This window comes from Lates calcarifer, linkage group LG8 (genome assembly GCF_001640805.2).
Source record: "Lates calcarifer isolate ASB-BC8 linkage group LG8, TLL_Latcal_v3, whole genome shotgun sequence".
Classification (NCBI taxonomy): Eukaryota; Metazoa; Chordata; class Actinopteri; family Centropomidae; genus Lates; species Lates calcarifer.
In genome coordinates, this window is record NC_066840.1 from 13,777,071 (window position 1) to 13,791,193 (window position 14,123).

General features: G+C 42.1%; 1 protein-coding gene across 1 annotated transcript in view; it reads right to left on the reverse strand.

The window, feature by feature from the left end:
- Positions 1–12,932, reverse strand: part of tsc22d3 (TSC22 domain family, member 3) — a 34,248-nt gene extending 21,316 nt beyond the window's left edge. Inside the window, exon 1 of the mRNA XM_018669190.2 lies at positions 12,087–12,932. Coding sequence (XP_018524706.1) covers positions 12,087–12,427 — 341 coding nt within the window. The 5' untranslated portion in view covers positions 12,428–12,932. The remainder of the gene's footprint in view (positions 1–12,086) is intronic.
- Between the last annotated feature and the right edge of the window lie 1,191 nt (positions 12,933–14,123).

The following is a 14,123-nucleotide window of genomic DNA, read 5'->3' on the forward strand; positions in this document are numbered from 1 at the left end:
CTGAGAGACTTGTGTCAGAGATGTGGATGGAATCTGTGCATGGTGGTGTACAAAAGAGAGAGATGAGAGATAGTTTTGGAGCAACAGATGAAGAAAGGGAGGGGAGAAAAAGTGAAAAAAGAGTTTCAGTGTTCGTCAACATTCCTCCCCCAGTCCCATACTTTCTTTCTTGGCAGTGGCCTTGCCGGTTCCCTAAGCCTGAGCGTGGTGGAGCTGCCTTACTTTGCTGCAGATCCATCTACTTTTTCTCAGATGGCCGTTGTTTAGCCTAATCCCTAGACTGTGTAAACACCACAGCATGCAAACATAATGATGAATCTGTGACTCACTCCTCTCCATGACAGCATACTGGAAGGAATGCAGAAAGAGGTCATTTAATGTCACTGGTGCTAATTGCTCCTTATGATGGCAGAGTAAGATGGCGGAGGGGGTAAAAACAGAGGCATAATGCCGCATCAGATACAACCAGCACAAGCTGACTCCATGGTACAGCTGCTTCTTTTAAACACAGTGACACAAAAGCAGAAGTGATGGTCTTGGATTTGGACAGGATGCATCTTGTTATTTTCGCTCGTTTTGAGTCTGCTAGCGCCTCCCTCTCTATCTCCCTCTCTGTCTCTCTGTCGGGGGAGCGGCCAGAAACAATCACAGACTCACTGAAACTTGGCACATTCGTTCATTTTTGTCCTCTCTCTCTTTCTCTCGCAGGCTCTTGTCTGCCAGAGAGTTATCCAGAGAGAGAGAGAGAGAGAGAGAGAAAGAGCCTGGCAGAACAGGTCCACCTTTTCATTCCACCAGTGCTGCCTGCCAGTGGAACCAAACTGGTCCTCAGTCCGGCATGCCTCGCTTCTCTTCTGTTGAAGTTATAAAGAGGAGGATTGACTCAATCTTTAGAGCCACTGCTGTATGCAATAAAGTGCTGATATGACCGGCTTCTCCTTTTCATGGTCTGTGACGCGCTGCGATAACTGTATTGTCATCACTGCAGAGAATTTGTACTTTTGGAGGTTTGAGAAATGCATCACATTTCTCTGTTTTCCTCTTTTTTCCTCTTTAATGGTTTGTTTGGTTCTGTGTTTCGATTTCTTCTTTTTTCTGTCTTTCTGTACTTTTTTTTCCTTTTTTTTTTTTTCTCTGCACTCTCGTAGAGTGCATGAGCACTTGAAGCCAATGAGAGTCTGGAAATTTGGAAGCACCAGTAACAAACAGGAAACCATATTCATTATGCAAGAGTCAGAGTTTGATTATGGTTCATGGGGATTTGCCAGTCATTTGGCCTTTTTAGAGCATGTATACTGTGAACTGTAATTAAGAGTGGCAGTTATATTACATCCAGTTACTGCCAAACTCTACTTTTGACTTCATAGGGGGAAAAAAAAAGTTTTCTTGATTTAGCAATGACGTTTATTGCGTACCCCGATTCATCTGGTGAAACAAACGCGTTGCATGAGCAGGTTGCCCAACATGTTTCCCACTAAGTCTCCTAGCTTGACAGCCCTGTGAAGTCTCTCACTCTGTTTATTGTTCCTTAACCTCTCACTGTTGTGCAAAGGCCTGATTTAATGATGCAATTATGGATGACAGCACAACACAGGAGTTCCCAGACATGGGACGGGTGTTATTGGGGTGACACATCTTTCAAAGTGAGGTAAACACTTCATAAACCTTTAATTGAAGTAAATGTTAAAACGCCATTCAGATACTGTGGATTAAATGGGGAATACAATTGCGTGATGGGAAGCAGATGTAACTGATTCCAGAAAAAAATCCACTTATAAGTTTACTTTTAAACACCCACATTACATAATTTTTTAATAGGCCAAAACAACATCATGGTGCTTTACTGAGTTTGACATAAACTCTCTGACCAAAATTGTGGTCTTTTATGCTTCTTAATACCAAACGCATTAGTATTTTTTGCCATTGCATGGCAGGATAATCATGTTTGGGAAACTTTGGGCTCTTAAATTACACATCCACCCCAAAGCGTGCAAAATTGTTTACTAGTGAGCACAGAGCTTCAGTCAGAAAAGAAAAACACAGTGTGTTGCCAAACTGCAGATGTCAAGTAACTTCAAAAATAGAACATGTGATGTAGTTACCTTTCCTGTGTTCTGGAAAGCATGATTTCATGACCTGCAGAGGTTCGAAGAAGTAATTGTTTTCTTTCCCAGAGACTCTAGGAGCACTTCTCAGTAATAGGCTGTAGCAACACTGTTGCTAAAGTATGTCTAATACAAGCGCCATGCCCTGCAGGGTAAAAGACATCTTAAGAGTGTTTGTGTAAGCGTGTGTGTGTGTGTGGTTGTGTGCCTGTGTACACATGGATGTTTGATAAGGCTGTACACATTTGTGTGTTTTTTGAGCCGAGACAAGGTGAGCTCTGATGTGCATCTTAATTTCCCCACATTTTAGACTTTTTCTCTTCCCTGTAAATGTGTGTGTGTGTGTGTGTGTGTGTGTGTGTGTGTGTGTGTGTGTGTGTGCGCGCGCACGTGTGGCATATGTGTGTGCACTCTGGGTACATCATGTACCCAACCTGTGTGTGAATATTGCCCGGGGAGAATAAGATAGGCTAATGATAGGCCTGGCTCAGGCCCCCTCCACAAAAGCACTGTCTGGCTGCATTGTGTAGCAGACTATTGTGGTAAGAAAAAAAAACGGACTCAGTGTGGGATAACAGCACTTGGGATTATGAAAGAGGCGTCCAGAGAGAAACAGATGGAATAAGCATCAGAATGAATTTGAAATGAAGTCTGGGTATGCCAGTCCTTTTAAGGGATGCTGCCAGGCAGAAAAAAGTGAAATTTCTACCAGAATTGCATCTGAGATTTTCATACAAAATCTTTCAATTTGGACACATGAAGATACAAGTTGAGGTTTTGCATATTCAGTCGGTAAAATGATTTGTTCCCAATGGATCTGGAGAAAGATACAAAATATTCATGAAAAGAATTTGTTTAAACTCCAGATCTACTGTTCCTCACCTCAGCCAAACTTTAACTTGGCCCTCAGTAGCAGGGTGGGTTACCACATTCTCACCTCTCATGCAGAGTTAGAAAAAGGAGAGTGGGAATCCCATGGTAATGAAAACTGCCCTCCGGCCGGCAGCCTGCAGCACTCAGCCTGGGTGGTGCAAGTCTAATAACTCCATCATTTCAGTTTCCCTTCCATCTACGCTATGAACTCTAGACAATACACATATTTTCCATTGCCCAACTAATGCTGCAGTACAACAGGTTGTCATGTGTGATCTGATCTGCATTCTGATGAAAAGAGCAAACCACAGTCCGCTAACCCTTAATTCCAAGTGTTATGCAAGCTATATTAATGTCTAATGCCTATTTAAAGAGTGTAATTGTAACATATTGACTGTTTGTGATATGATTACTCACTGTCAAATACAGAGCTGTGTATGTATGTGTGTGTGTGTGTGTGTGTGTGGTGGGGAGGGGGAATGTGTGTGATGGCAAGTGTTGACAGACTGCCTTATTATCTAAATAGGCGCCATAGCCGTGGTCCAAACAGATAAGGCAGGGAGTGCAAGCCATGGTCACTCCAAACCCCCGCCCTCCCCCTTTTCCCTCAGACTTATATAAGTTCAACGGCTGCCAACTAGAACAACTGAGATGGAGAGATGGAGAAAGAGAGAGGGAGGGAAAAACAATGATAGAGAGGGAAGAGATGTGGCAAATAGAAGGAGGGAAGGACAAAGAGAGTTGCATAAACATGAGGCATGAAAGGATTGTAATGGATGGGTGGTACTGCTTCCCTCTTTTGAAGTATTTGTGGAATCATTTCTCTTAATTATGCTTCCTTCTTTTGGTTGTTGAAACATCTCCCAGTTTGTCCTTTCTTCGAGCATCTAACATCTTACAGGTGTCTTACACCCAGCTGTCTGTGCTGTGGTGGGGTGGAGATCTGTGTAAATAATTTGACTTCAGATTTATTTTTCATGGACTTGTTTCAGGAACACTTCACTGTTTATGTGGCTGAGCCTCATGGGCTTCAGTGCAAAGAGTCAACAGAAACCACAATATTACTCTGTACAGATTTGCTCCATTATTACAACACACACAAAAAACCATTATTTCCTTGACACTTTGATATTGGATATTTATATGATTTATAACCATAGTGTGATGATAGTCACAACACAGGGATTAAGCAATGAGAAAATTGCCCTATGATGTTTCACTAAATGCAGATTTTATTTTCACTTTCAATTAATTGCCGTGTTTCAAGCTTGCTTTTTTAACTCCCAAATAAATTTGAATTCCAAGGTCTGACTCATACAGTCATAACTGTAAAATGAGTGGCCTCCGGTATGTTATGCATGTTATGGTTCTTCTTCATGTATTTAATATTATTTTTCCAAAATAAGGCATAGTGGTGTACAGTATGACTTTCAAAGATGGGTATGATCAGTGCCTTTTCCAGCATGACCTGATCTTGAGGATTTGATTAAGATGGCAAACGTGATGTGTTACTTATAGGTGTCTAATCCACCTCTGGTACATACTGTATACTGTACATACTGTATGTACTGTCCGCTCTCTGTCACTCAGGACAAAAGGGCTTAGCTGGATTCTGCTGTGGTGATGTATCAACAACAACATAATGCCATGGGTCACCTTTGTGTACTGTACACTGTACGTGTGTTCATATTTGCGTGTGAGCGCTTGTGTTGCCAGGGGAGTGCATCCCGTGTCTTCCAGACAAACAGATGAATCACTATTACCTGACCCTTGTACCTGTCATTGAGGAGTTCAGTACTGGTTGATTAAAAGATTACAAGTATTATTTATAAAAACAAACAAAAAAATGACATCTGCGATCAAGGTCGTCATTGAGTCTTTCTAAATAATCCCTAAGACGAAGAGGGCTGGCTGTATTCGTTACTGTCAACGATTCCCATGAAAAGACTAAAACCAACAATCCATTAGTGCATCTTTCAAACTGCCCAAACCTGTCTGTGCTGTCAGCCTCATGTCCATTTGTTCATCCTGAAGACAGTAAATCTATAAAAACAGGTCATGTATATAAATTTTATTTTCAAGAAAGGCTAAAACAAAGGCTACTGAGACAAAGGCTTCAAATGAGAGGAAATAGTGTATTTTGGGGGACAGCTGGAAAGTTTAATAGAAAATGTCAGATTCTCTGAGTCATACAAACAATATATAGGAGGTTATTTGCATGGGGAGAAACCTTTGAGAAACAAAGTGCACAGAGGGTAGAGATACTGTATCGGCAATCTGATTAGCAAGTTATGTTTAACATGTTGCTAGGGGCAACTGAACATGGAACCACAGCGAGTGTTGGTAAAGAAAGGGCCGTACACAGGACGTTACATCAACCTATGGTAAAGGGTGTGTTTGTGGATTTCTTGAGTTGACACGCTCTGTCTGCTGAAGGGGATGGTAATAATGACATTTATTGTGTGCATCTGGGTGTGTTTGTGAGCTTAAATGTATGCATTCTCCACAAGGTCTGCCACCGCTTAGACAGTAGTGTCTAACCAATAGAGGAGTGCTGATTAGCACTCACATAACTTTTCATAGACACATGTACATACACACATATACTGCGCATGCGCTTGCACATGCACCATTCAGCAGCGGTTCCAGGCATCGTCTGGCACAGCACCAAGGGCAACCTATTCACACAGTCACAACACAACAAGGCAGTAACTCAAGAGGTCCATTAAAAAGCCATTATTGCACATCCCTCTTTAAATTGGCCCTGCAGTGATAAAATCGGGCACAGGGCTAATTTGTGGTGCAAACACATCAAATATGTAGCAACATGTGTTAGAAAATCCAATGTTTTCCAATACTGTTAATCAATCTCTCGCTCTCTGAGTGTCTCGTTTCAGGCAGACAAAGCCTGTGTTACTGAGGAAACTCATAAAAACAGCTGTAAAACAAACACTTTTCATGGCTTTTTACTTCCTCTCGCGACTAAAGAATGACTTCCTTTAGCTATAGAAAAAGGTTGTGACTTTTACCACAGACGTCTGCAGTCTGCCTATATCTTGGAGTTCCACTGCGTGTCAACAGCACATTATTTTTAGCAGGTCCTGTCTATGTTTTGTCTCTAGGCCAGCCTCCTGTCTGGCTGTTTGTCTACCTCTGACTCTTTCTCCTGCTATCTCTCGCCTCTAGCTCTACCTCTCTCTCTCTCTCCCTCCCCCCTGACATTGCTCAGACCTCGCCTTCATGCCCTTTGTTTGTTAGGGATTGGCTCCTAAGACTTGCCCGGCCATGAAACTGTTCTTCCACCCCGACATCCTTCCCTTTGCCTTCTCGACACTAATCCCCATAGTTTTTTTTTGTTTATATCCGTCTCCCCTGCCACCTGCAACCCATGAAGTTATGTAACTCTCTTCAGCAGACTTCTGTAGGGACACGTAGTTTTATTCTTTATAACAGGAGACACCAAATTACACTGTTTAGTTTCGTTGCAAAAAACAAGAGCTTGGATTTTTTAAAAAAGATGTAATTGGATACAGGTTCTGTCGTCAGCAAGGATGTGTCTGACATTTTTAAGCCTTTCATGTGGGCAAAACTGCAAGAGACAACAACAGCAATGAGAAGAATAGTTTTAAACTCAGCATATTTCCCCTCCCTCATAATGTATTATGTTGTATCTACACAGGATTTTAGACTACACAGCTCTGCCTCCCAGGAATCTCTTTGTAGAGGTGGAAGGGATGTAAATTTTGAATTTCACCACTGGTGCAGTAGTTAGTTTCACTCTAATCCCTATCTGACTGTGACTGTGCTGTATGTTTGTGCTGCGTGTGTCCTATGTGCTCTGGAGATTGTATAGCATTGGTCTGGAAAATAGGACAAATCTTACAGCAGTAGAGAATACAGAGGATACCGTGTTTTGTTTACCTTATCCTACATCTTTACATTCCTGACTGATTTGTGTGCTTCTGTGACAACACAATGTTATCTGCAGAACAAACCTGAATACACTGGAGGGGGAGAAGAGGCAGATGTCATTTACTCACAATTTTAAAAGCTCAGATGTGGTTCAGCACCTTGGTTTCTCCTCTCTGTCTCCTACATGTTATTGTCACTCACTTTTTGGTAGAAAAGCATAAAGCCTATAAAAATTTCATATGCAACAAAAACATCCAGAGGCAGGGTGCACTGTGATCCCTGTGTGAGTCCTCCAAAAGTGTTGTATCGCCAAGTCTGCCATGCAAATTAGTTCTCAAAGTCTGAGCACGCAGAACTGCCCAGTGTTCACCTCTGCTTTGACAGATAGCTGATCATTTTTTAGGGTGTGACCTGCATGTAAATCGACTAACTAGGTCGATCACAGGGCACATCCGATACGAAGAAGGTATTTCTGTCATGTACTAAAACTAAAAGTATGAAACTGACTTAATAAGAATTAGAATTAGATTCCTTCCCTGGGTTACAAAAGCTTCTCTAGTTTTAGAGACACGCCTTGGAATGTTGGGGATTGTTAAATATACATTTGTATGGATTGCTGAATGGCTTTCACATGGCAAAGACGCTTTCCATAACCTCTCCACACTGGATCTCTAAATATAGGTCTCCACTCCAGAAACACTGACGTCTTATAATAAAAGCTATTCTGTGGTTTATATTTGGATCACAGAGTGAAGCTTTAAAACCCAGCAGGGTGTCTGACACAGCTGGATCCTGTCTCCACTCCATTGTGGGAGGGCTGGGACATGTTCAGTAGTCAACTGGACCAAGGTTAACGGCCAGTGGTCATCTCGGGACAAAGTGAGGAACTTTTACCACTGTAATGAGGCCTCTGTTGAGATGAAAGTTATTCCATCCATACACTTTCGTCCCTATACTCGTCTAGCAGCTTCTTGTCATTTTAAACACTAAACTAACTTTCTCAACTGGTTTTGAAGCTTTTCTCTTTTTTACAGCTATGGGCTAAAGAGAAGCACATGAAAGCATACCTCTGAATCACTTTAAACAACAGTTCCTGTCTTCAAATATTTAAAAAAAAATAGATCATTGTGGATTTGGAATGAAGCTCTGTAGGCTGAAGGCTACAAATTCCTCTCCGGCCCTGTCCTGCAGAGAGAACCTCTTTGCAGCCTCTGGTTTTGATGTTCTTTGTCCTTTGTGTTTTGACTGCTTACTGACTGGCTGACTGACTAGTCACAGACCTGAAGTCCTGTGATAAACGTTTGTGTCATCGCTACAGGCTCTTCACCCCTCTTAACCTTGGCATCTGATGGTGTTTAGTGGCTGCTAAGTACTGACCGACCGCCTGGGGTGAAGGTGTGCAAGAGTACCCCTCTCATTCCAGCCAAGTGTAGCCCTCTAAGCCTCAGAGTAAATCAGCACATTTCCTCTGGTTTTATCCTGTGGAAATCACAGATCCCCCCTCCCCGGGGCTCTCTGGCTCAGCCTCAAACGCCAAACAGGACTTATGAGTTCAAATTCTCTTCTCAGCACATTTCTGTGACCCTTGAATCATTTACATAACACGTTTGCTGGCCACGGCCACTGACTCACACTGACATTCAACAAGTCCAAAAGATGCCTTGGCATGCTTCCTCAGGCTATGCTGAACATTTTATTCTGTTAACAAGTGGCAAATGGGAATGATGCCTGCTTGGCAGATTGACCACCCAGGATGAGGTCACAGTAGAAAAAAAAAAAAAAATTCAACCAGGCTTCCATCTGAAGCTGGCCCCTCCCGAAGCGAACACTTGACAAATGCATGCAACTTCAGCTCGGCAAGGCAGCTTTCTTGTTTCAACTGACAGGATTAGGCTGCGGGTACATGTGCGAATGAATGAGTGCATTTGTGTTTCTGCATGGAAAAGCGTAAAGAGTTACATGTTCGAAATCAGTGTTTTAATCCTGCGAGAAAGCCTGTCCGTAAAAGCCACATGATCCGTGTCTGTGATTCCCTCTTGAGAAGGGAAGGTTCAGGAACACAGTGTTCTGGCTGAAGACTCTGTTTGTCAGGCAAACAGTCGAGCTGGCACGGGCAGATGCCCGGTCACACCGGCCAATGGCACGGGCGGACACATTGTCTCTGAGCCAGAAACGTCAAAAATATTGGCATTTATGACCTGATTTTTCTCACTTCCTGGGAGCCAGTCCTGTGTATGATTCCATCATCTACACTGTAGATTCAGTTTTCACATAAATCTAATCTAATAACACTATGCATTATATGAATGTTCTAATAAACAGTACAACCGTAAAAGTACAACCTCCTGGGTAGTTGCATGAAGCAGAGCGGAGCAGAAACACTCTTGTGTAGCGCTTTTAACAAAGCCCTGCCAGCAGGCATTATTCAAGGTATGATACTGTAAACACTGAATGCGGAGAATAATAACTCATCTGAGCATATCCAAGAAGTCTAAGAACTATTTGAATGTACTGTCCTCAAATGAAGATGTTTTGTTTGAAAAGCACTGTTAGTTCACTGATTTCTTTAGCCCTTGTTGGGGAGCTGGAGCCGCAAGTCCTCAACCCAAAGTTTCTTCACCCTACAGTATCATATTGACACACCCTTGCTATCATAAATAAATGAAGAACAGATTGTTCCTTCGTTTAATAATGCAGCTCCACAGCAAGAACGATATCGCCTAAAATGGTGTCAAATTAATGAGCATTAAAACAGCTGTTATATAACTTAACAGATGGAAAAATAAAGTGTGAGTGTGTGGAAGTCCTCCAAATAGCCTATATGTGATGTGTTATCCAGGGAGAAGTTAGTCACGCTGTATAGTGTGTCAGGTATTAAAACATTACTCTTTCCAACAGCCTGAGAGTTTGGCACTAATACAGCTTTTACAGCCAAAAGCCACAAAATTGAGTTAAACCTAGTTAAGGTCTTCGCCGCCATCAGCCCCATCACCTGCAGTGCACTATAACTGGGTTAACTCCTATTGTACTACTGTATCTGCAGTCATGCAATATCCATCAGTGCCACAGGAGATAAGACAGGTCTTTAACAGGCACAGCGTTATAACAAAGTTAATACAAGTTAAAATTTAACTTATTGGATATTCTGTGGCAGTCTGGCTTCTGGAGAAGTTTGATAAAAATACTGATAATACTTCTTGGCCAGAGAACATTACTGATACAATATCATCTGCAAATAACTGAATCAATGATAACAAATACCATGCCATGTTCATTTTAGGCAAATTTTATCAGGATAGACATTATTAAAGATATTTTATCTGACAAGAAGACTTTAAAAAATGGCTTAAACTGAGATGTGTTAATTAATGCCATGTTTATTTCCAAGTATTCACATACTAGAGGGCGACTTGTGTTTAAAAGTTGTATATAAAGTGTTAATATAATTTAATAGGCTTTTTTTCTCTTACACTATTTGCTTGGAAAACCATAGCAACCACCTACATTTTTTTTAGATTATCTTCTTTCTTTAAACCCGAAATGTAAAGGAACAAGAACTTAGTTGTACAGCTTAATGAAGAGAAAGTAAGGTATTGAAGCCAGTCTGTTGGTTTGAATGTAAAGTGACTTTAAGCTCATAGACAAAAAAGGAAAAGAAAAGGCAAAGGAATGGTAAGGCAGGGGGCAAAGGTCAATTCCTTTCATATACCACCATAAAGAAAAAAGAATGCCCTTCTTTTATTGCAGAATTATCAGATTAATGTTATCTCATCATGTTATCATGTGTGTTATGGATCCTGACACATGTCATGAACTTGTAACACATATCTCTGTTTTACAGACACAAATGATGACAACTTCAGAGTACATGACATTCAGAGGTGGCTTGTATGATGTTGTTTTAGTGTTTACTGCCATTTCCCCACAGACCTCCACATTTTACTGCTCCCAGTAACCACACGCAGACCGTCTGTAATAAAAGCTTTTTCTAAATATAAAGCACCGTACAGTAACTGCTGGCTCAGGTTCAGGAGTTCAGTGACGGTCAAAACTGCAGCCGACTGGAAAGATGGTAACTGTTAATTTGAGGCTGAAGTCATTCGACAGTAGCTGCCAAACAAACTATCCAAACTGGCAACAACTTCGTAGCAGGACATTCTCTTCCTCACAAACACTGCGAGGTGTAAGCTGCCAAACACTGTTTTATAAACACTATTTGGTGGAGACGGAGAAGGAGTCAGGCCAGTTTTAATTGACCTCTAGTAATAAAAGATCACCTTAATTGAATCAATATGATAAGAAACTGCTGTTTCAGAGTAACCTTGTGTTTTTTGGTTAGGTTTTGTTTACCTCTGTTTTCTGGCTTTTTTTTCTCTGTCCATGTAGTGCTTTGTTGTTTTGAAGTCTCAATTACATTCAGCAGTTGTTGTTCAGTTGAAACTGAACATTTCTTTCTCAGAGTTAAGAATATACCATACAAATGTTAACAACTGTACTTAAACCAAATAGCCTCACCCAAGGAAAACTCATCATATTGTTTATACTGTTCAACACATACACACATCATTGTTTCTGTCATGTTATGTATCAAATATGCTGCATGACAGATATGGATACTGTAAATATAAACAGACATGATGAGCGGCATAAATATTTGGACATTGTTGTAAGTTTTGGGTGCATATTCCAATGACTTTTAATTTGAAATAACACAAAGAAAAACACAATGTTCTTCATTTATCAGGCACAAAGAAAGATGTTTTTAAATCAAAAAATGTTGCTCTACACTTTCTTGTGATGTAAGTAATAATGTTATTAATGTGCTTTTACACAGTCTTATCTGAAATTAATTTCTGGAACATAATCAAAATGAGTGCCCTCTTCCTGGCCTATACTTAATCCATAACAGTAAATACTTGTGTCAGCCTTTTTAGAAGAAGTGCTGATCCAAGAAACCTGATTAGTCTCCAAAACCATCTGGTTCATTTGAGCAAAACATGATTCCTAAGCAGAACTACTATTCTAATTAGTATGCACAGATCCAGAAGTGGAAAGGTGGACTTTGTACTGAGCAGGAATAGAGACTAACGTTCAGCTGAAGTTCAAATTTCATGGACTAGTGAAAGACCCTCTATATTCAGCTGTTGTCTTATCAGATAAGCGTGTACCTATCAGATTGGCAAATAACAGACATACCTGTGGAAGAAGAGCAGTATGGACAGCATGGTCTGGTCAATGTTGCTGTTGCAGATCCCCTCATTGAGAAGGAAGCAGGGGTCCCTCACCACTGAATCCAGGGAGTCCTGCCTCATGATGTTGTTCAGCTTGTCCGTGTTCAGGTTCTGGTACATCAGCTGGTTGCGTAGCTGGCGGAAGTGATTGACGCTGGGGCTGGTGGGGCTCCCCGGCAGGCCCCCAGCAGTACCAAGGCCCCGAGCTGGACTGCCAGACATGGAGTCTTCACAGCCGTTGGCCAGGTCCAGGCAGCAACTGCAACAGTCCAGGCCAATAGGCGAGCGGCAGTCATCGTCTGACATCTCAGATGGGACAGGTGGACGAAAAAGTGAGGACGACCCCGGGGGGGTGAAGGAGGGCAGGTGCAGGAGTCTCAGTTAAAGGATGACAGAGACTGAGGTGGGGGGTGTGAATGAAAGGCAAAGTGAAATACAAGGCTGTCAAGTGAGAGGGTGTGCTCCTCAGCTCTGACACAGAGACAGACAGTCAGCCTGGGCTGGTCAAGTGTACCGTCCTGTCTCCACTCCAGGGACGGCAGGTTGAGTTCCTCCCTGAGAAGTGCAGTCACGCTGGGCCACTCTGCCTGCTTCTATCCCTGAGTTTCCCCTCCTGTTGCTCTGCTGCGTTTAGCCTTTTGTTCGGGGCCGACGCTGCTGCGTAATGTGTTGCTACTGTGGCAGGAGAAAGAGTGAACGCCCCACACATACACACACACACACACACACACACACACATATACACACTCACTCACAGCGATTCAGCAGGAGTGCGCTTGAAAGCAAAACCCAGAAGCTGCTTGCTGCTTATCACTTTTTTCCCTGCACTTTTTTTTTCTTTGGTTGGCGTGCCTAGAGACAGAGGGAGGGAGCAAAAAAGGGAGGGAGTCAGAGAGGGTGGGGAAACCCATGTGATTGGTAAAAAAAAAAAAAAAAAAAAAAAGCATAGCTGGTTGCATGTACTGGGCCCTCCCCTTTTTAATTTGCAGCTTAGCTGTGCACACATTAAGGGAAGGGAAAAAGAAAGGGAAGGAGTGAAGTGTCAGAGCATGCTTGAAACATGTGCAGTTCCGTCAGCTCCACCCTGCCATGCTGACAGCACAAGGAGTGGCTGAGTGAGGGAGGCTGCAGGAACACACACAAAGCAGTGATAGCATGTCTGTCTTGCTAATTTGTGAACTGTTTCCAGTAGATGTGAGTTGCCAGTGCGGCGTTTTACATGCTTTTCAAATTAAAAGAGATGCATGTTTTGTTGAGCTTGTGTGCTTTAATCAATTTTGCCTGACTCAGTTGAAAGACATTTTATGTATTCAGTAGTAGCGCAGTAGCAGTAGCAGCATATAGTTAAAGATTTCTTTGCCCTTCTTTCCTCCCATTGTCCAAACATATGCAGTTTAGGTGAAATTGAAACTCTAAACTGCTCATATCTAAGTATGTGAGTGCAAATGGTTCTCTCTCTGTGTTAGCCCTGTGATAGACTGGCCACCTGACTGTCACCTGTGTACCTCATTTCTTACCTAGTGAGAGCTGGAATATACTCAGCTACAGGCAACCACGTATAGACAGGCTAATAAAAAGGCAATAGATAGTGAGGTCAAAGCAAAAGTATTGGATTTATTTATTAAGTAAATATTATTTCGAATGCACATTGGTCTCATTGTGCATGTTTAAGAGCTCATTTTTGTGTGAGTGAACGAGAGCAAGAGAGGCTGCACTGTTGATTTGCACAGTAAACATAAACATATCTTATCAGGCCTCCCCTGTGTTTGTTTACAGTTTTGGCAATTTCCCTATCTGTTCCCAAACAGTTTTGGATTGGGCAAGAGTGTCTGTGCTCTTGTTTTGTCCTCCAGACGAGCGTGTCATAAACCCTGGTAAATACTAGGACAATGTCATTACAGACGGCTCCAAGAGAAAGGAGCCGGCTGTATGGAGCTGAGCCCCTGACCTCAGCTCCTGACCAACAAGTGCACTGCATGCTGTATGCAGATGGCCGGTCACA